Genomic DNA, 24,392 nt, shown 5'->3' with positions numbered 1-24,392 from the left:
AAATATTATAGATATACATACACATATAAATATCATAATAATATCTCGGCAGTTAAGCAAAAAACGTACATACCATAAAGTATAATTGAAAAGATCAAGAATATACGGACGATGTGTTATTATTAACTGAGTAACCGAGTGTTGAGTATGAGACCGGTTTGCAAGTAAAACAATTCACAGAATATATACAAACTACTTAAGATTATATACGTTGTGATTTTTTTTTGTATTTCCATTCGTTTTGTTATTCACTAACTCTCGAGACGTGTATTAATTGATGATTTTTATCTTCATTTGGATTTTTTGTTAAATTTAGAAGTAATTTGTTGCAAATATTTATCTAACATTGTCTGTGTGATGGTAACTCATGACTTCAAAAAATTAAGTCACATCGTTTTCTAGTACGACCAACAAATAATGTAACTTAATTTTTTTTTTAACAAAATACGTATTTTGTCAGTCTTAGGTTATTTATAATATATTATATAATACGTTTAGAAGTAACACAAGTAATCTTTAATAGCAAAAATATTCTCATTGATAAAAGTAGTAACAGATTTTAACTCTCCCACGTATGGGCTAAGGCTTCTAATATCTTTGATGAGATTATAAACTTAATTCACCACTGCCCTAATGCGGATTGGTGGATGATACAAAAATTATGGCACTCAGACGATTTCATTAAAATTAGACAGATGCAACCTTACGTTTGAACTTGCTATCATCGTGAACATGAAGATTTTTTATTTGCCTCCAATACAATTGACTAATTCACGCCCGCTTTTGATGAGAAATCGGCTTGTCTCTGTATTGTGAATACTATGTATTGGTTTTTGTAATAATTTAGCTTAAATATTGAATGAAGATTTAACTCTTCGAATTTATGTTCCCTATATTTTAATGTTTGTTAAATATCTCTTACTCATGAGATATTCTACCGCCAAACGGCAGTACTTAGTATTGTTACTAATAGTACACGTTTTGGCTTGAGGGTAAGTGAGCCAGTATAACTACAAGCACAAGGTTGGGTGGCCCGTTCATTTATATAAAAAAAACTATTATTTTCTCATTGGGTAAAGTATTTAAAATACTCCCTTATAATTTCAAGATCTCGTCTCATCCACCCTCTAAGTAAAATATATGAAGATTTCAATCGTTTTATTCTTATTTGAGATAGCTCCTCTCATAGTCGAATTCAAAGCCTACCAGTCCCTCTGGGGGTGACTGCTATAAAATCACTTTCCGATGACTTCTATGGGATCATACTTCGTATTAAACGTACTTTTATGTTAAATGCTCTCAACATTAGCAACATAATGTTAGTCCGATAAATTGAATTGTTAATCGAATGTATTTTAGAACTCTTAATATATAATTAAAATATATTTGTATGATTAAGAAAAACAATAATTGATTAAGAATGGGTACCGACAGTATTATTGTTTTGTATAATTTCTTATATGAGCTTTTATTTAAGAGTACATACTTCTTATAAGATATTGTTATCTTTATTCCAATTATTATTGATAGACACGTTAATATATTTATATATATATTTTTGTTAAATAAAAGTTTTTGATAGTATTATTTCATAGTATAATTTTTAATCTTGTTTAAACTATGATACAGGAAGTATTTCTAAAGAGTTTCGTATTAGAATTCAGATTCAATGCCATTGTTGCATTTTATCGTAACTAAAATTATTTCATAAGATTTAAGAATAACATTAAGAAACGAATACAAAGTTTATTTCATATGATACATTAAAAATCTTCTAAAAACTACAATCCAAAAAAGTTTCGTTAAATTTAAAAATGAAAATTGTCTGATTTAAATCAAATAAGAATTGATTAAGTTTTAATAATGTTTAACAAAAGAATAAAGTAGTGCTTCATGAGGGCGGTTCCCTGCACTGGTATAGATTTTTTCGTTGCTACGCAGCCTCAAGGACGCTTCCGTCTTGCGCTTCCTTGCGTACACGTGGGAGCATGGACTTCCGAAATCACTCGGTTTTCGCTGAAAAATAAGTTATATGATTTTTTTTTTACAAATTATCATTATGAGTGCATTTATTGCGCACTTCGAACACCTAGTGCTCTATAGAATAAAAATCGCAATTTATTTAGGTTTAAATATTACTTAACAACTTTATATAGCAACTATATGTTAATAAAAATACAATGGCATAGTTATTAGTTCTTCTGTTTACACCAGTAATAAACAAAAGCTAATTGAAAAACTAAATGTGGTTTTTATTATTTTGCGTATGTCTGTGTGCGTGATCTCTTTTGGAAAACTAACATCAGATTTTTCATAATAATATTTCAAATTGTTTTTTAAGTTCATGTTCGCTTACGTACATGGTTATTTCCAGTCACTTCTGATGTTAAGATTGTGTTAGTATTCATATGTGAAACTTAATAGGCGGTTGCGCGAATGATACTGTAATAGCTTCGTTGAATAAAAAAGAATTTGTTTGGCTCAAATTATTGTCATATTAATTTAAAGTATTCGTAATTGAATGAAGCATATTACAGAAGTTCTTATTGAGTTTAAACTCAAAGATGAAAAACAAAAAACCACCGGTTCTTCTGGATGGAATCTGTATGGTGGAAGTTTTACATTTGATTCAATACATGACGATTCATAGATGTCAATTAACTTGACAAGTGTCAGTATTGTATTGTATTAGTAAATGTTTTGTTGGTGATATAATAATTCAATAAATTATATTTTGACATTGATTTAGTATGATATATAAAAAATTTGAATTTATTATTAATATTTAAATATATGTTTGTGTGGAAATAACATTTGTTTTTTTTTTAGATTTTGATAATAAAATAATTGATTAACAAACAAACATAATATATAATTTGAAAGGTTAAGAAAAATCGCACGCCCCCGTTCGCTACGCACGGACAAAAATAAACGATGTAGCCCTGCCGTTACCATGGCAACGGCCGGGAAGCTTCCAGTCACGTGTCGCAGCTTCCGATTTTTTCTCGCATTTTTCTCCTTCCCCCCTCGTGTACGCGCCTTAATTGTGTCTGTGAGAGTGTGGTCCCGAGAAATTAGAGCAAGGATAGTTTGTGCGCAGAGGCTGCACGCTATTTTGTTAAATAATTTAATTAGTTTTGTAAAAAAAATATATAAATTCATATTAATAACTATGTAATACATACGTGATATATAACATTTAAGTAAATTTTTAAAAATATTTTATACTTCAATAAAACTTCAAATTCAATACATGTTATGGGTATTATGCAGCGCCTTAGGTGATAAGTTTCGAGGCATATAATTGTCCTTATTTACAACGACAGGAATTTAATTCTAATTAATATTTAACAATGTAGCAACAACAAACCATTAATTAATATTACAAAACATATTATAGGTACGTCCATCCGGTATATAATTAACCGAAAGATAAATGGTTAATTTATTTGAATAACAATCGTATGTTTAATGTTATTTTCCATTAAAAAGTTTAAACGTGTTAAATGGTAAATTGCTTGAAATAATTATACAAAAAAATTATAGTCGTCTTAAAAAATACTACGATTATTAATTTGAATTAAGAGAAAACAATGAGATTTTTTATTACAAACAATAAAATTAATTATCACGAACAAAGATAATTCCAATACTCTGTTATAAATTACTCTGTGGAACGCTTGCACCAAAGTCCCTGTAACATTTCTTTTTCGTGAAAATCTATTTATAACTAGGGCAGCCTCGTGTTTGCCGCGATACAATCATAGTCGACTCCATTTCGTTCCGAATAAGGTCGATATTCGTCTGTCTGGAAAATTGTGCGTTGATGGAACCTATATATATTTTTTTCTCATAGTGCCTCTATTATATTGATTAGTAAGACTCCCTCATCCGGGTGCGGGTCGAGCGTCTTCTGCGAACACTCCTCACTTTTCTTTGTTTTCCCTCGTTTATTCTCTTAGTTTGTGGGATGAAAAATACGCATTACGACGTTTGGCCTAGTTTGTTATATAGTAAATGAATGTTATTTTAATACAATATAATATAATAATTGTTGTGTGTTTGATAAGATCGTTTGCCAAACACACGGTGTTAGGTCTGTCACAACACAAACTTATGTACAAATTATCATTGGTACACTTTGTGGTAAGGCTTTGTGCTAGCTCTCCTGGGTAGCCAACCAACCAAAACTACTAATAACTATTCATATGTTCTACCACGAAGAGGCAATACTTAATAATCTGTGTTCCGCAAAATAAGCATAAGGAAGGTATCTTAGTTTGTCTTGTCTAAGATTTCTTAGGGCACTAAAGTCATTGGCAGTAGTGAACACTTACCATAAGGTAGCCCATTTGCTCGTCTGCTTACCACGATTTAGAAAAAAGAAGTTATAGATATACTAAAGTAAAATAAAATAACTTTTTCGACGATCAAACTAAAATTGTCTATAGCTATGTTACATTTGGGCAATAGTTTTCTACTGCAAAAAAACAGATTTTCAGAATATAATAATAAAAAAAAAAATCAAACACACAAAAAAAAATTATAACACGGATTCAACAGTAAACTACTAATTGAGTACTGTTTCGTTTGTAATAAATATATTATGATAAAATATGTCACTGAAATATCTTGATATTGAATTATGCAAGAAGAACTCATAAATTTTAAAAACTTGGTATGTTATGTCAGAGATCTCAAAACTTCTATCTAAGAGTCGATACTTGAAACTACATCTACATATATACTTTAGTTTCTAATGACGCGTAAATCTTGTAAAGTGTTTGCTGTAATCTCATACAGCAAACACAGTTTTCTATAAATTATTGGACTACCATTGGTTCTAAATACGGGCTAAAATTTCCAACTTACTTATAAATCATTAGAAGTGAGTAATAAATTAAAAATAAAATATAAGATTTCGTTATATTTATATAATATAACGAAATCTTATATTTTATTTATTTATATATATATATATATAAAGAAAGACTTCGTCTGTCTCACACGTGTGATATTTGTAGTGACACAACGTTAGAAGCGTTGATTAAAAATGTAGAAAATAATTAAACGAGCCACTGTCCTAGCTGTTAAATAGTTAAATAGATTAGCTGCTAGCTTTTAATGGAAACGTTAAATTGATAACACACACACATATATTATAGGTATATGTTACTCACACAAAACAACATTAATAATACATACTGAAAGAAGTAGGTATATGGTATACTGAATTGTATTGTCAGTTTTACAGTTTAATCGATTAGGTGGAATTGATTTAAATTTAAAATCCAATCGCAAGATTATACCCACACAAATAAACAGGTTAAGATAATTAAAATATAAAAACTTGATAGGTAAGTCATAAAACTAATAAAAATTAAAAAAGGCAAAAAGGAATATAAACATCGGATCGATCGATCGATTTACCCGTGCATAATATTAATTCCAGTACCATTATATTTTTTGTAATATTAATCAACAAAATATCGTTTCAAAGAACCCTAAATATCATGCCAGCAATTTACACAGTGGGATTCCCCCGCGGTCGATTCGCGCACACATCTAAAAAAACACTCGTACACACTCATTTATGTGCATAGTAATGACGTGTGTGTTACAGTGGAATGTGCATCTCGGGAAATATTATGAAAGACCAGTTCTAGTTTCTACTCGTGTCGTTGGCACTTTGTCAAGGAAAATGTTCTTTAAAATATTTAGTAATGTTAGTCAAAACTACTTTTACTTTCATTCATTAAGAATATCAATGAATCACTGTTATAGTTTTCTGATTAATATTTGAAATCAATGATGTAATATGATAAATAATTGAATTTTGATAGCAATTAATATGATAATGCTGGAGAAATGTGCGATGTATTTAATGCTTTTATTAGAAACTAACTACAACATAACGCACGCGGCGACTCCACGAACGCGTTAATAAGTTAAAAATCGTTGTCACAATTTATTTAGTCGGTAATTTAAATCGAATAAACTTAATGTAATAGAGTATATTATAAAATAAAAACATTACAGAATATAAAATATGAGAATAACGTTTATATTAAAACAATTGTATTATTACAGTTTTCAAGGTCGAAGTGGATAATTTCGTACGCGTTCAAATCAAGATAATTCAGAATCGAATGGTATCAATCGAGCGACTAACTCGGTGACGTCATGGTACACAACACTGATACCTGTGGCACCGATAATGACACGAAGGCGTTTATTTGTCACATCTTTTTTTAAATGTTGTTCTTAAATCATTGAAAATGGAATACGTAAACATTATTTTATTTATATTACGTTTTGACTTCTAAATTAATAACGGAAGCTACTTTTATATTTCCAGCAAATCGCATTAAGAAGAAACAAACGTTATTATTAATAATACGAAACCAATAATAGTTCAAGATATTAATGTAAAATTTATTAAATTATTACAATATATTAAACGAAATAAATCTCAAAACATACGTGATATTATTATAAAAAATAATATACGAATCAATGGATGAAAGACTAAGATTATAATAAATTAAGTAAATCCAAATAAAAACTTCCAACTATTCCAATGAAATTAAACATTTATTATTAAGTATAGTTTTCTTTAAAAATAAGTGTCTAGTCCTCATGTTATGTTTTAAGAAAAACAGTTAAACGTCGGTATTAAAATGGCAATAAAATGTTTTATAACTATGCTAACATTTGCATATATAACTATTGTGTTATGGGACAAAGTTCTACGGATATGCCGGTATTCTTAGGTACTATATGCTTTTGTATTTTGTTAATAATAAACTCCGCACTTTATATTTTAAAAGAAAAATATTGATACGTCTCTAATATTAATATATCACTGTTAGGCATGTATAACGACAATATTCAATAATAAAATAAATAATAAAACCACATTGCCATTGTGTTGATATTGATTATATTTTTATGACGTTAGTACTGAGATCATGAGCCGAGATATCTCAGTGGTTACGACACGTGCACCTTAACCAATGATTATGGTTTCGAACCAGAAAAGCACCAGCACCATGATGTTCCATGTGCCTAATTTGTGTTTAAAATTCATTTCGTGTTCGACGGTGAATGAAAACTTCAAGAAGAAATCTGCATGTGTGTAATTTCAATGTAATTCTGTCACATGTCTATCCACCAACCTGCATTTGATCAGCGTGGTAGAATTAGCTTCAAACCTTCTTTCATGACGTATTAATATCCAGTGAAAAGTCTTACTAACACAGATAATACTAAAACTATCTGGAGTAACAGGCCCGCTTTGATCGATCGTGCAGGAGGTACAAAAAATATACGGCGCCGCGAATTGAGGAACACCTCGCCTATGATTGTCAAGTCTTGGACTGTCGGTGATAAGCCCCAGAAAATCTCTTAAAAATCTTATTTGGGTAGAGAGATCGTTAGAATACTTCTTGCACCCTTGTTCAATTGAAAACGATGTGTACTGTGATAGATACTACCTACGAATAACTTATCATACTATTAATAAACTACAATGAGATATATGAATAATAAATGATATAAAGTAACTATGTTAAAGTAAATATGTTGATGCTGAAGTCCATCTAACAGTATCAACGTTCGTTTCTGTCTTAATCTTTCTTAAACAATTATAAACGTTGAAGTATTGGACCTGATTTAGGTAAAACTATCCAACGAAATTAGTATATCGTAGAAGATCAATATAAAAGTGTTGCTTATTTACTGTCAAAGATTTAGTATATATCTATATTTGATCAGAGGAATAGGTGAAAGAACCACGCCTCTATGGTCGATTAAGGATTCGATCCCTGACCTCGTATGTCGCCAGACAGTCTATCGTTGAATTGTTAATACGTCACAGTTTGTTAATTTAATTATATTATAAAATAACCTCTTCAATTATTAATCGTAGTTAAATGTTATAAAGAAAAAAAAATAACAATTTTATTATATTATCATTTTATACAATGTACTGAAATAAATTTAGTGATGACATGAGAAAAATTTAATCAATTTATTAAACTTAATTGAAAATGTAATTAAGTTACTTAATGTCAAAATAGATCGATTAAATAGATAAGAATATGACACATGCTATTATCGATAAAAATAGAATGCGATGCAATTAAGTATCGTTTTAGCATCCGAGTTGTGCGAGCGAGACGGCATGAGGATAACGTGGAACAAACGTGCGATTTATCTCGTGAGCGACGTAAAAAGTTTGCAAACGTACACACGGCCACGTGCTAAAAAATCGCTTGTAATTTTTACCGTAGACTGTATCGAATAAAAACTTGTAATACGATGTAGCCTACCGTACCGTATTGTGCTGTTCCGTTAATTTATACGAATGAATAAATGTGGCTGCTCGCTTCTCTTTTTTAGCTCTTAACATTTGCTTCCTTAGTGTAATCTAAATTGAGAGATATTTTATAAGTACGTTTGTTGAATCCATACGTGTGTGTGTGTGTAAATAGTTTTATAACAGAACTCCTACCAAAGAATATGTGCATATTTCTATATATTATTAATTATAAATTCAAGATATTAATCTTAGCGAGTGTTTTTGATGAAATTAGATTTTACTTTATTACGGATAAAATACATTCCAATATAACGTAAAGTTTACATACACATATATATTTATATCCAAATTACACAAAAAATAATCTTTATCATTGTACTTGAAAGCATACAATTGCTTTTAACAAACTTTTATACTGTGTGACTCACATATACAGACAAGTGAAGTTAACATAACCTGTTTGTATGTGTGAGTCACACTTTGAAACTTCATATTCAACTTGTCATACAAATGATTGATCTGAAATTTAGAATACTGTTCGGACTAGGAACAATATGATCTAAATACGTAATATTGTATTAAAATACTTTATTTTTTTTAAGTTCAATAAATACCACATTTATAGATTTTTTGAGTATAGTTATATATTATATTATATATTTTGAGTATAGTATAGTTTTTTTGATAGAGAGTGAACAACTAGTTTGAAGAAATATATACCTGTTTTTATATTGTTGTTACACGTAAGCTATCATTTTATATTCGTGTTTATATAAGTGTTTGGTTTAAGTACATTAAAAAACATAGTAAACGTCCCACTGTTTCGTAAAAGACTCATTTTCTTTTAAGATTTCTAGATTATTCCATGAAACTCCACCTAGTAAATATATCCACCAACCCACCATGTACTTCGTGGTTTTTTTCTGGATTGTACATCATTGAACACGAGATGAAGAACATTTCAGCTGGCTAGTTTTTAAATGTTGGCCAACAGTAACATTCCGCGTATGAAAATCATTATTGCGTAAAACAGAAACAACATCAGATGCTTGTCTCATTTTAATCCGATAAATATTTATTAGTGATTCCACTCTTACTTGTTTATAAAAAATGATAAATAAAACATGTTACCTTTTTTCTTATGACACAAACCGGAAGTGACCTAAGATATCGCGTATTATTATAAATTTTTTTTTAAAGGTTGGCGTTCAGACGTTTAGATCACATGTTGGTAAGTGGTCACCACCGCTCACAGACATTAGCACTGAAAGAAATATTACCTATTCCCCACATCGCCAGTGCGTCAATCATGGGAACTAAGATGTTATGTCACTTGTGGCTGTAGTTACACTGGCTGAGTCACCCTTCAAACCTGAACACAATAATACTAAGTATTGCTGTTTGGCAAAAGAATATATGATGTGGGTGATACTTATCTATATATAGATGATTCTTTATAAAACTGTACCAAGTAATCACTCATACATGCGTAATGATTATGTTAATTAATAAAGGTATTATACAAACAACATATGAGCATCAATCATTGGGTGACGCAAATAACTATTCTGAATTTAAGCTATTGTGATTCAGTGACGTGTTTCAAAGGACCAATGAACAAAGTTAATATGTCTTAATCGAATGGTTTAAAATTGTATATGGGACAAAGAATAAATCATTCATTCTTTATGTGTTACGTGGCGTGGTTCTCTACGTTGCATCCGCTACCGTGGATTATGATGTTTTTTTTTATAATCTGTCTCAGTAACAAATCTCACTGGTAAATCTTGATATTTATACAAATAAATATAATAATACAAAATTTAATAATTATAATATAATCTTCACAGCAATCTTGCTCTAAATAGTAGGTATACACAGGTAAATACTTCTCAATTAGCGCGACGACGATTTCGCAGAACCCTATAAGTTTTCCGATGATTCAGAACGAAACAGATATAACACGAATGTATCTGTGCAGTCAATAAGAAATAAATTCTATGTATAAATATATATTTCTCAGAATAGCAATTTATATAATGAATGCTTTAGTTTTATTTTTTAGTCGTTAATAATATCATATTTTTTTTAACTATTCTTCGAAAATAAAATTAGATTAAAAATACATTATAAGAAATGTAATTTCAGAAACAAAACATGTTTTCTTTGTGTGCGAATTTCTCGAAATACCTGGAAACCATCAGCTCTGACATGTTTTGAATTTAAACTGCCTCAATGCTTGATCGATTACACTAAAACTGACTTAATCACAAACGAATAGAGTATATTTTTAACTATCAATTCGGTTTGTTTTGAAGAGGCGTTGCCAAAATTGATGTAATGTATAAACAGTCGGGGGGAAAATACATTTGTGCTAATTTTAGCTACGTTTGAAAATAAGATGTCAATGGACAAAAACAAGTAGATAGTCCTAGAATACATATATAGATTGACATTTTGAATTTAAAAACTAAAAAATATTCTTTGAATCGTTGCTCAAAACTGATCGAAAGGCTGTGCTCAACTGAACCCAAGCAAGGTACCACGGTGAAAGATATTGTAAGCGACCCACTGTCAGACTATTATCATGTATCAACACAATAAATACTTTTTATTTATAAAATGAATGACCGATTAAATGATGAATTGACCCGACGACGTTTCGATAAAGTTGACCTTTAAGGGGAATCCCTATGATGACAAAATCTCGCAATATTCTTTCTTGTCCTTGCGACACAACTATCTTCTACCAATTATAATTCAATATATTAGATCATCTGAGTTTATAGTCAGTTACTTAATACCTTTTTTAATATATACATTTATAAACATAAATAGCTGTGCCTGCGACTTCGTGCGCATTTTAATTTAACAAATAAGTTATTGTTGTAGTCTAAGTTACTACTTATTACATCAGCTATCTGCCAGTGAAAGTCCCGTCAAAATCGGTCCAGTCGTTCCAGAGATTAGCCGGAATAAACAGACAGACAGACAAAAATTGAAAAAAAAATGTTATTTTGGTGTATGTACCGTGTATACATACATATGCATTTAGTAATAAGCGGTTATTTTAATATATTTTAATATACAAACAGACACTCAAATTTTATTACATGCATGTAAAGATAAAACAATGCTTTAACAATAAATGTTTTTATAAGGATAATTTAGAAGCGACTACATTTAAAATACAGTTTATAATTAATTATTATTTGAAAACCGTTTCTGAAAGTTAGAATTTAAAGGTGTATCAGAACCTCAACCCGCATAATATGATATCAAGGCAATAAGGTAGGTAGTCAATTCATGTGATCTTAACTTGCTTGTTGTTTCAGATAGTATTTTTTTTTAATTCATCGAACCTGTTTCGAAGTAAAAATATTCAGTAAATAATGTGCGGTAAATACCCGTGTCGATTTCGTTACTATTCAACAGATATATAAAATATATAGTTATGTTTGCGAGTATTCTTGGAAGAGTTAAGCAATGAATATACTTGAGGTAACTTTTATATGTATATATTAAATCGGGAAACCTTGAATGTAAATTAAGTAAAGTTTCTATGAATATGCTAAACAACGGTTATGCCCCTTTTTCAAAGTCTCCTTTCAACCCCCTTTTCTTACTAATCAAGTAAATAATTTATAGTAGTAATTCAACCGTAGTTCTATTGGTAAATTTATGTCATACAATGTTAGTAGGTACTGTTTTTGGTATCCTATATCATCATTATATGTCGAGTTCTCATTATTACATTGTATTATGTCGATGGTTGGATTTTGATTATTACCGTCCGGGTAGCTAACTAACTCACTACTCCACGTACAAAGTATTTTTAGGTTTCGTTTTAAATGGTTAGTGATCTAGTTTAGAGTTAGCTGTGTGTTCGGCTCGGTTTTTATTACGAACCGTTAGAAGCCGGTTAAAAACGTTTTTGATTGAATTCTATTTTTAAACTATAACGTTTTTGTTATAATTAAGTTAAAAATATATTTTGTATCTTGATTATATTTCTCGAAACTAAATGTTACATCATTATAACCTTGTACCTACATTTCCTTACAGCTGATAAGAGATAACTCAAACTGTTGCCACTTATCAAAGGGCATCGTGACGGTAACCGATAAGATATTTTAACTCTGAAATCGCAAGCTGTTTTCAAAACTGTGTTTTATTTCGTTTAACTACATGTAATATGTATCAGACAATTATTTTATTGGTATTCTGATTGATCTATAATTTATTTTCCTATGTAATTATTTGTCTTAAACCATCCAAAAGATCAATATTAAATCCTATTTTTTCATGCATATTATCAAAGATTATTATTATCTTATTAGTTTGAAAATGGAATTAATTTTAAATGTAATTTAAAAAAAAAATTATATCGGCAAACGAATTGAATGAATGCAAACACAACTCGGCGATCACCCATATGTTTGCGTACGTGAACATGTTACATTGTTATCAACACATCAGATGATATAAAGTGACCTCGGATATTGAAATAGGTACGAACCAAAGCGAGTGGTTCCCCTTTACCTATAGATTTAACGCCCCGTTAATATTCTCTGTAAAATAAATAACATTTGCAAACAAAACACGTATCATTTAAAACAGACGATTGCCTTGGACATGAATCTTAGGTAGGTACTGTTTTATTATAGTGTTTATTTTATATTTTATAACGACCAGATATATCAATAGTTCTATTAAAGTTAGTACCCTGTATCAGTAAGCAATTATGTATAAAATGTACACTTTAAGAAGTTATTGAACGTGAGCTTACTTTGACATGGTCTGAAGTAAAAGTCGATTTGGTATATTTGTTTCGAAGGTGCCTTTCACTTGCGTTTGTTGACTTTATATTGAGAATAAGCATTTTTTTAAAAAAGAGTAGACATCACATGAGGGGCTATAATGTTCGGAAATCTATGCGTCTGTGGTTTTTTAATGGTTTTTGTGTTTGAATAATGGTGTGTGATTGGTAAAGGTGGGCGTTTCGTAGTAAAACCATTATTATGTACAATGTTCCGCAATAGAGTTAAAGCCTTAAATTTTAAGGCTTCTGAGGAGATACTTTGGAGCTTCGACCTCACCACTCCAATGCTCATTGGTGGTTAATGAGAGAGATTATCATGAGACACTCGCAGGCTTCCTCACGATGTTATGTCAGCTCTCTGAACGTAAGGTTTTTTAATGATTCTTTAATATATACTCCGAAACAAATATTTGCTTTTCTTTTAATTATTGGTAAGAAAATTGTTAGGAAAATCAAAACGTAATGGATATTTTTTATGTGAAATTAACGTATGCCTTTAGAGGCGTTTTTGTACTAATTGTATAAAATATATATTTTCACTTTGATAGTATTATATATATTTATGATAATCTTTTATTCTAAAATATATATATTTAAAAAAGAACACCATAAGATTTTAATTTAAGTATGCTGAACGAGATCAGAAACATTTTCCGCCCAAGGTTCGTAAGATTTGCATAAACATAACGCATTACGAGTTGTTCCTTGGCCGACTTAAGTCGGTCAAGTGTACGTACTCGTAGAATAATTGTAGTTTTTCCTCACAAGGACATTGACTTTGACAACTTCCTCGAAAAACAACCATTGTTTATGTACAAGTTAAACAAACTTGAAGACATAACACCGCACTTTAAGAAAACACCAGTTTTTATTTATAATTCCTTATAACAGGGACATCCGTAACTGAGCGAATTATACCAACATTTCTCTCTCATCGGTACCGAGTTGGTATTTTAGTGTATATAAACGGCTTTAGATTCTGGCTCGGGGTAAAATTTTAAGTTCCTTTTTACAAATGAGTTCTTAATAGGTTTTCTTTCTTACCTGGAGGAAAAAAGTTGATAGTATTAAACTCATGTGTTAATGAAATGTTTAACTCATGTGTCAAAGAACGTAAAGTCGTTCGTCCTGCGTCTGTTTCCTCCGCTTCATTGAAATCGTTCATGATAATACATTCTAATATCTTATACTCACATATATTCTGTGCGGTTGAGTAATCTTAAGGATTTGACCATTTTCACTTTCTTTTGGTTTAATTATTTTAATATAATATACGAATAAGTGTGATTTTAAACGCAATTTATATCATGGTTGAATTATATGAAAATTACTTCATTAACATATATATATTTATTTTTAATTTAATCGTTATATTAAAGCATCAAATAAGATATTCTCAATTGAAGAATAATAAGAAATACTACTTAGAAACACATCAGGAAATTGCCGTTGTAGGTATAATATTTTTTGCAAATATTGTGTCACTTGAGCTACTTGCGTTACGCGAAACAGTAAATGGTTAATCAAATTTGATTGCCTGCGATGTTTCTAAGTATAGATCAACAATAAGTTAATTATCAGATAAAAGTCAAGCTGTAGCCTCAACATGTACATCTTTGATGAAACTATACAGTGCTAATCGACTCAAAGTCAAAGTCAAGTCAAAAATCTTTATTCAATATAGAAGTTTACTTATTGATAGTCAAAAATCTACCACCGGTTCGGAACACCTCGGACCTGAGAAGAACCGGCGAAAGAAACTCAGCGGGATATTTTTTTTTCCATTTTACATGTACAATAATAATTATATTTTAGTTATTTGAAACAGCCTGGAGGCGATCATTTCATTTCCAAAGTGTGCAGTCAACTAAAAAGTCATTAGTGTTGACTATATATAAAATAAAAAATCTGCTTTACCTAAAACATTTAGAATTCATCATTGTTAAGTGAAGTAGAAAACGTACTTTATTTTTTAAAAAATCCGTAGTTTATTTGTACTAAATACACAAAAGCTTCGTAAGCGAATTACTGTTACTTATTTTGTAAATGATTTTGTGGAATATCCCTTAAGCGTAATGTATAAAATTTTAACGAATCACGCGGCGACTATACTTCGATGAATTGCAAGTTTCTTGGCATTGTGATAAATCTTAATAAATATTCGAGACTGGCTGTTAATTTCAGCTTTGCTTGTGCAAATTATTATTTTTTTAATTTAGTGTAAAAAGGGCTTAAGCTGAAATTACAATATTTCAATTTCCACCTATAATATATTTTAATAACTAAATGTATCGACCCTATGAGATCCTGTGAGATTTTTATTTTATGATTGATTTGGGCGGACGAGCAAATGAGCCACGTGATGGTAAGGTGTCACCACCACCTATAGACAACGGTGTTGTAAGAAATAAACACCATTGCTTACATCTTCAATGCGCCACCAACCTTGGGAACAAAGATGTTATGTCCCTTGTGCCTGTAGTTAAACTGACTCACTCGCCCTTCAAACCGGAACACCACAATACTGAGTGCTGCTGTTTGGCGGTAGAATATTTAAAAAAGAGATATAAAAGTAGAGACTGATTAGTATTATTAAAAGAATCATTTAATTTCATCAAAGTACTCTACAATTGTATTTGTAGGGTATATTTCCTCCGATTTTAGATGATATGATTATGATTTTGACATATAAAAATAAACAGTTTTAATATTTGAAGCGGGCTTATGAAATAAAATTTTAAGTTTCATTCCTCAGTCGTGTGTCAGTCCGGCTGAATGCCAAACGAATTCTATCTACGATCAAAAAATCATCTGACTCACGCTTTATGTTTTTGTTAAATATTTCTTTACGACGTTTTAACAATATTCTATCTCCTAATCGTTATGCTGGTGGCACACATTCGTAGAAGTCGAACGATTATAAGTCTGGCCGTAAATAATTTTAAATGTCAAGTTTAAATTTAAAAACATCATTCAAATATTTTATTATAATCTTCATTTTTATCGTTTGCCAAAATTATTTTTGCATTATGTAAAAAAATGTATTACATTTTTTTTTTATTTAAGTGTAGGCAGTCATCGTGGGTTCTCAGGTTTAAATAAGGAAATTAATTTTCTAGCTGGAATTATTCCTGTTAAATTATTAAATGTATTTAAAGTATATCCATCAACTCCTGAAACAGTTACCATAGGCCGCTATAAAAATCTCTGTTTAATTTCGGTTTAGAATTTTTTCGTGTTCAGTGCAAATTCTTTACGTGAAATAAATTCTGCCACATTAAAATCCATCACACTGCACCGAGAGAGGGAAGGTTTTAATTGGAATATTTACGGGTTTTTACTTGACTTTATGGCACATTTTGTGAAGTAGTCTAGAACTTGGAAAGTAGGGAGTTGTTTTTACGAACAACATCACGGATTGAGAAATAAATTGTTGTTGTCTCTGTATTGCAATATATTGCGTTATTTGATAGTATGCCAAGATATACAGCAAGCTTGAATAAAATACGTCTTTGTTCTTGCCAACTTCAGAACTGTGCTTCTAGCACTACACTAAATATATATGTATGACGTATGTACATATACCAATCACCATCAATCATCACCATCCATAATCATCATCATCCATATCACGATCATCATCATCATCATCACCATCAATAAATCACCTTTCATAATTTCAATTTATTAATTATAAATTAATATTAATTATCTATTATTACTGCATAACACTGTTGAACTTATATGAATTATCTATATTTATTTACGACATTTTTCGGTACATGTTCTATTTGAAGGGCTTTCAGCAGGCAAATAGAACAATTAGGTGTTTCAACAATTCCGTTGCACGCGGCTAATTTATTTAAGACAAGAACATGAAATTCAGGCTTATTAGTAGTCTAGTTATGTAATAATATTATGTACAAATAACTTCTCCGTAACACGCTGCATCTTTAGGTATACGTTTTATGTCTAAGGTTTTAGAAACTGTTCTCGAATATTCTGATGATGATGTTGTTTTTTTTTTATTAACGAACGTTTATTCGTTTCTTAAATTTGAATAAAGAATCTGAAATAAATACTTCAGGGTGAAAAAGGTTATAGCTTTAATTATTTAACCTCGTTAAATAATGACAAGGAAAGTTGATGTCAACTATTTAACGACTTTTAATACTTTTATGCGTTAAAACAACTATTAATTATGAGTTTAATGATAATTACGAATTGATTCAATCATTAAATAATGACGTAGTAACTTTGAAGTATTAGAACGAGGACTCTTAGTGCAATATTTATTATTATTGTACAAGCTCTTTAATATGATCATTTATAGTTTTTTTTTTTTGATATTTTGATATAAGAATTATTTACATTAATGCTTTTTATAGAATATAATGTCAAAGGAAGATAAAAACCAACAAGACAGTGAAAAAGTATAATTCTTATTGAAATTATTCGTAAATGTTCTGCTTCGTTCCTTGATTATTGAATTTTTAATTGTAATGAGGTATTATTTAATAGGAAGCTTTATTTCTGTAATAATAAATACTAAATATACTTAATACTTAAAGTAGTTTTATACTAAATATCCTTAGCAAAATCAATATCCTGCTATGGAAGTCATAAATAACTTAAGCCATAAAGTAGTATGAATATACGACACGAATATTATGATAACAATTTAAAATATGACATATTTAATATACTTGCGTCCTTAAAATAAAGCCATTTTATTGAAGAAGTATTACCTCGAGTGGCTCTTTTTGGTGTTGCATTAAGTTGAACGTTTCATTGTATTTTATATCCAACATATGTTTAACGCGTGACAAATATTATTATAAACGCACAGAATTGAGAGAGCAAACCTTAAAAAATAGCAGTTCTTTTTTTAAAATTATTAGTAATAATCTGCTGTGTTATTTATCCTTAACACAAGAGAAGCGCTTACTAAGCGCAACAATACAAAATAAGTAGTTATATAATAAGGGTTATTAAAAACTTTAATGAGAGCCGAGATGGCCCAGTGATTAGAACGCGTGCATCTTAACTGATGATTTCGGGTTCAAACCCAGGCAGGCACCACTGAATTTTCATGTGCTCAATTTGTGTTTATAATTCATCTCGTGCTCGGCGGCGAAGGAACACATCGTGAGGAAACCTGCATGTGTCTAATTTCAACGAAATTCAGCCACATGTGTTTTCCACAAACCCGCATTGGAGCAGCGTGTTGGAATATGCTCCAAACCTTCTCAAATGGAGAGAGGAGGAGAGAGGAGGAGAGGAGCTAATGTAATGTAAAAAATCTTTAAATAAAAATGGCGTCGCTTATGTCAGTTGATAGTTAAGATATCATTAACTTATCTATTTTATAACGACTATGGATATAATTAACATTTACAAATACAGTAAAGTAAATAAATTACTAATTAACAATATAAACTATTGTATCCTCGAATTATTATTGTTCACAGTCAACAGTTGGAAGCACATTTCATTTCTTTAAACATGTGGTGTAGAATAAAGTATAAATATAAATAAATAAACTAATCACAATCATATGATCATAAAGGAAGACATGTGTTAAAGGTCAAGTTTGTAATTGCTTGATTAACCCTTCGATTGTTATTAACATCACACTTATCAGGCAATGACTGTGTTCAGATTGATTTAAATTAATCTATACATTATAATGAGTTTCTTTGTTAACATCCCGCATTGGAGCGTGGTGGAACTCCAAAGGTTCTTTACAAAAGGAAACGAAGTCTTCGCCCACCACTGAGACTTTAACGGGTTATTAGTTTTTGTATGTTCGTGTCGTAAGCGTTTCTTTTCATTGGTTTGGTTTCCTCTCTTCTAGAGGAGAAAATTAGAAGTTCATTCCATCATTCTGGTCCAATTCTGGTTGTTGGATATACATGTAACTGAATAATTTGCCACATATAAATTTAATAATAATGTTTTTTTTTCTTGAAACATTAATAAAGCTTTTGGTGAATCTCGGCTTTTATGATGGTTTGTATGTGATTTTTATTAGATTATATTGCTGTTGTTGACACTATCGTGATTATTTTTGGTATATGGTACTAATCCAAAAACAAACACGATAGTGCCTTGAATAGTATTGTATAGGGCAAAACAATTTAAAAATGCTATGAATTGAATAATTCTCTTTATATTCTATTCCAATCACAAGAGGACAAATTAATGGAGGTGTATTATAAATAAGGTTACATTAATCAAGAACTGTTAATAGTTCACAGTATAGCAGAACTATTAGAAAATCTAAGTATTTATATTCATTCCTCCTTCGATTGGAAAATACTATAGTATCTTATGTGTCAAATAGTTTTACACTTACAATGAGAATGAGTTTGGCATTTATTTCGTAAAAAAGCTGATTATATACCAAGTCTTGATATATATGTACAGGTTGAATGGATAGCAAGTTAAACTGCTGCAGCGCCATCTGGCGACGACACAACGGATAGCATGAAAACTGCTTCATTAAAAAAATATATACGCACCAACTTTGATGGTGCTTTATGAAACAGCGGAGAAGTTTATTAACCTCTAACAGACAAATCAACGTCTATATTTATGTATAAGATGTAATGTGATGAATATATTGCTAGTATTTAATAAAATAAATATGCATACGGCCCACTGTATACGCGTACTACATATATAACGTTATGTGATTCATATATTTAGTGAATTTGGATGCGTCGTGCGCTCGCGCGAGGTCGGGGCCCGGCCTTGCTGATCGTACCATCAGCTGGGCCAAGGAACGCTACGTGACACGCATCCTCGGTACATCGGAATAACCACCCATTAAAGGCTGACAACCTTTAAAATTTCTCGTAAACATAACAATTTATTACGGACCTAAATGAAATAAATATATTGAATTATTGACTTTGTATTACATATTTTTTTTATAAATAAATAAAAATATAACTTTTCTATTTAGTTTCAATGATTTAAATAATAAACACGATGCGTCATATTTTGATAATTAAATAAAACTATATAATTTCTCCTTCGTAGCGTTATTAATCGCGAACAGCATTGAGTGGTGAGGTCAATAAGGACTTGAATAATCCGATATTGCAAAGTAAATAAATATGAATATCTATTTTATCGTTAGGAGTTGACTGGCAGTCGTAAATAGTGTCACTGTGGTGCGTTTATTTACGATTTGAAACAAAAGCGTTTTGATATGACTTAACGTAGTATTTTGATAACTGCCTTATACAGCTTCCAAGTGAGCAAGTTGGAGAACTTGAATATATCTTATGATTTATGTTCTTGATTTGTTTTTGACGATTTTGGACTTTAAGGAATAATTTTTCATATCATCGAGTTCTTTTAATTTATATTTAACGTAATGTAAATATTTTATATGCATTGCGATATAAGTGTACAGTTCGTTAATTTAATTTAAATAATGTTTATAAAATATCATATGCTATTTTAAAAATATTGATAAGTTTTGTATATCTAATTGTTGTTGTAAACATCGCACAAAACTGTCAGTATATTGAATAATTGTTGAATAATTAGTCCATATAATTAATTATCGATAAAGATCAAATATATCCTGATCCATTGTTTTCAGGACCTTCGGATTATTGTTTTATCAATTAGTTGCTAATTATAAATAAATATTTAAATGTAACAATGACGAGGTTAAATAAAAAAAGTAGAACTAGTTATTTCAAAATCACGGCGTCGATTGTCTCTTATTTTCTGTCATTTGTATCGTTTATTTTTCTTATCATTAATTGCTTTTTCAAGACGAGATTTTTTTTTTTATTCCTTATCAGGTTTTTAAAAATAGAACTAAAAATCAAACGAGTTGACAAAAACAATTGTTATGACTATAAGTTCTTACTGAAATATATAGTCTCTAAAAGTATTGTACCAGCTAATTCAAAGTACCTAATAGGTATAATACATTAGAGTCGTTTTTAGAATAAGTCGCGCTTGTGTAAACTCACACATAGAGCTCTCCTTTTTTCGAATCAAATCGAGTCGAAATCGATAATAAAACTTATTTAATTCAAAAGAACATTAATGTTATTACTATTATTATACTTTTATACTAGTTAACTAATGTTTTGAGGGTTATAAATTTTATTAAAGACTTGAACTGATCTATTTATACATGAATATATATACAAATATCATCATCCTCCTGCCCTCATCCCAATTTTACTTGGGGTCGGCGCAGCATGTCTTCTTCTTCCATACTTCTCTGTCGGACGTCATCTCACAAGTAACATTCTTTCTAACCATATCGTCTTTCACACAATCCATCCGTCGTTTCTTGGGTCGTCCCCTGCCTCTATATCCATCCACATCCATTCTCAAAACCTTTCTCACAACATGGTCCTCATTCGTCCGCATAACATGCCCATAAATATACATACAAATTAAGCAAGGATACATTTATAAAATCATCAATACAACTAATGACTTTAATGTCTTTAGACCGTATAAGCTAACATTTAATTGCTCTTCGAATTAATATCGCAGCGATCAAATATATTAGTAATTTATAAAATGTCTGGTCCGTCAGAAACGTTTTTCATTCGCTCTGGTCGCGCACAAGGTCGCGACGCTTGACTAACGCGTCATAAATTATGATTTTATCATCCTTCATAGTGAATGCGGTGAAAACGCAGCGTTTTTTAAATTAACTTACTTTAAGTGTCGATAAAATAGGGATAATTTTGGGATTTTAAATGAAAACGTCAACAAAATTAAAGTGAAATATCATGTTATTTTTTTTGTGTTTAATTTTAAATATTTCCTTTTATTGTTAATTATCTCACAAGATAATATAAAATTATTCTACATTACAATAATCACACAACAATATAACTTGAACGAAAAAAAAAACAGTTCTAAAACAGGATTGACAAATATTCTTAGTTTAGGCATTTCGTTAAACGTCCATGGGCAAGATGGAGATATAAATAGTGTTGAGTGTGCTTTAAAAAGACTTGAAGTCGAATTGTAAAAAATAACGACAAAAAACTAGCGACTTAAAGCATGACATTAAATGTATTCTCTATTCCAATCATTAATTCAATTATAACGTTATTTTTTATACTTAGTGATGTATTACACAATTTCTACTCAATATCTTAACATTTCGAAATTTAAAACCGATTAAGCTCTATACACTCGGTCACAAGACAAAAAAGAAAAAATAAATTAAATAAAAAACAAAAAAGGTTTGTTACAATTGATAAAACAGACGCTATTATTGTCTTTATAAACAACGCCCGGTGCTCAGCACGTCACGTTGCCGGCCAAGCTGGTAATGACAGCAACTTGTAAACCTTGACTCCGATCACAATTATCTGGACATTTTGCATCACTTGACACCGTTGCCGTAATACACGTTTCATTCGCACCGTCTATATAAGACTTGTTGTTGATGGGAATTTATTTAATGACGAGTAAATTATATGAGGGTATGTTATTAGACGCCAGTTGAACTTGGCTCGTTTCTGATCGCCTATATATTGATAAGATGCGATTGGTCGTTATTATGCATAGTCCGTGTTGCAATTATAAGAATTGTAGATGATGAGGAATCTTAATTATTCACAAGTGTGTGTGTGTTATTTATATATTTAATAGTATAGATGTTATTTGTTTTGTTCTACTATAAAATAGTCATAACTAATCTCTTGATCCGATCCAATTTGTTTTAAGATTGTCACAGAGCGTTAGTTAACACAAATGAGAATTTTTTAAGTAGTATTGAAGTTAAAAAAAAAATTGATTTGAAATAAAGTCTGAACGTAATATTAATATTCTATGATATTGTTTGCAGTCCAATACAAAATTGTATATACCAGCTTATAATTAAGATTCCATGTGGAAGTTTTTCGAGTAAATAAACTCCGTGAAGCAAATTAATAAGAATTGTTGCGTGAACATCATTATCATCAACATTGAATCGACCTTGCCTATTGCATTTAAACCTTGAATTAAAAACAAATCGGAAAAGAACCTTAGTAACCAATATGATTGAACAATAAGTAGAAAATACGGTAAAAAAAACTTAATGTTGATTAATTTTACTAAGAAAATATTTCCTTTATTTCCAGATTCGTGAAACCAGACGAAGTGGCAAAACTCTGGGGCCAGATGAAGCAAAACGACAACATGACGTTCGAGAAGTTCAGCAGAGCCATGCGCTATCACTATAGACAGTCCGTCCTGGTGTCCGTCCCCACGGCGCGGCTGGTGTACCAATTCGGCCACAAGGGACCCGACTTCAAGACAGACAACCCAAATTTCATCAAAGTAAAGTCAGAAATCGACCTACATGACATGACGTATTCGAATTCGTAGTGGATTTTTTGGAATATAAGGAATTTATTGGAAAACGATGCTCATGACGAAGTTGAGGAGATGATAGTTAATGTTTGATGTTTGTAACCTGGTTGCGATTATCGAAACTGAAATTAAACTAGTATCGGTCATGCGAATCTCTGTTGTAGTAAGATAAATGAAAAAAGAAAAAAAAAAGACTCAATAGAGGATGTCAAAGACCTTACCCTCATAAAGGTAGGATAGTTAAATGTTCAGAGAGATCGCTCCCAGGAATAAGTTGTTTGAAATGATTAAGAATAGGAATTAGAAGGAATATTGGAAATGATTATGGATTAGGTGTTTCCAGATTGTAATGAGTGTGATTAACGTAAGCTCGGTGTCCGATTCGGTCTCGTTTTGAAGGTTGTAACTAAAATGATTGTTGGATTGTTGCCGTCAATTAAAGGTTGTATACCCGACTCGTTGAAGTGTCCATATTATTTTTTTAAGTGATCTTTATTAAATTTCTAAGAATGCTTTTATCCTCGACGTGGAGTTTTCGTGGTCGAACTTTTATGGTTGTTCAGAGTTACGAATTTTTGATAAAGTATTTTTAGGATTTCGAACGTTGTTACCATATGGATAAGATTAGTTTAAATAAACTATTGTAGTTAAACGATGTATTTTAAACATTCCGATCTTTTTTATTTATATTAATTCTTATATGTTTGATATAATGTTTTATTTTCTAATTCGTAGGTAGTTATCATTGCCATACTTATTATCTATTGTACTTAATTACATCTGTGTGTATAAATTACTTATTCAAATTTCAAATTTGTTATTTCACTTGATAGATTTTTTTTTTGTACGATTATTTATAATCAACTCTCTCAGTGTTAGATTTAATTT

General features: G+C 30.3%; 1 protein-coding gene across 1 annotated transcript in view; it reads left to right on the top strand.

Annotated features, from left to right (window-relative positions):
* Nucleotides 1-24,173, top strand: part of LOC113394879 (ETS homologous factor-like) — a 28,308-nt gene extending 4,135 nt beyond the window's left edge. Inside the window, exon 2 of the mRNA XM_026632336.2 lies at nucleotides 23,273-24,173. Coding sequence (XP_026488121.1) covers nucleotides 23,273-23,519 — 247 coding nt within the window. The 3' untranslated portion in view covers nucleotides 23,520-24,173. The remainder of the gene's footprint in view (nucleotides 1-23,272) is intronic.
* Nucleotides 24,174-24,392: the final 219 nt, after the last annotated feature.

Source organism: Vanessa tameamea, chromosome 9 (assembly GCF_037043105.1).
Source record: "Vanessa tameamea isolate UH-Manoa-2023 chromosome 9, ilVanTame1 primary haplotype, whole genome shotgun sequence".
NCBI classification, from domain to species: domain Eukaryota; kingdom Metazoa; phylum Arthropoda; class Insecta; order Lepidoptera; family Nymphalidae; genus Vanessa; species Vanessa tameamea.
This window is presented reverse-complemented; position numbering and strand designations above follow the sequence as displayed.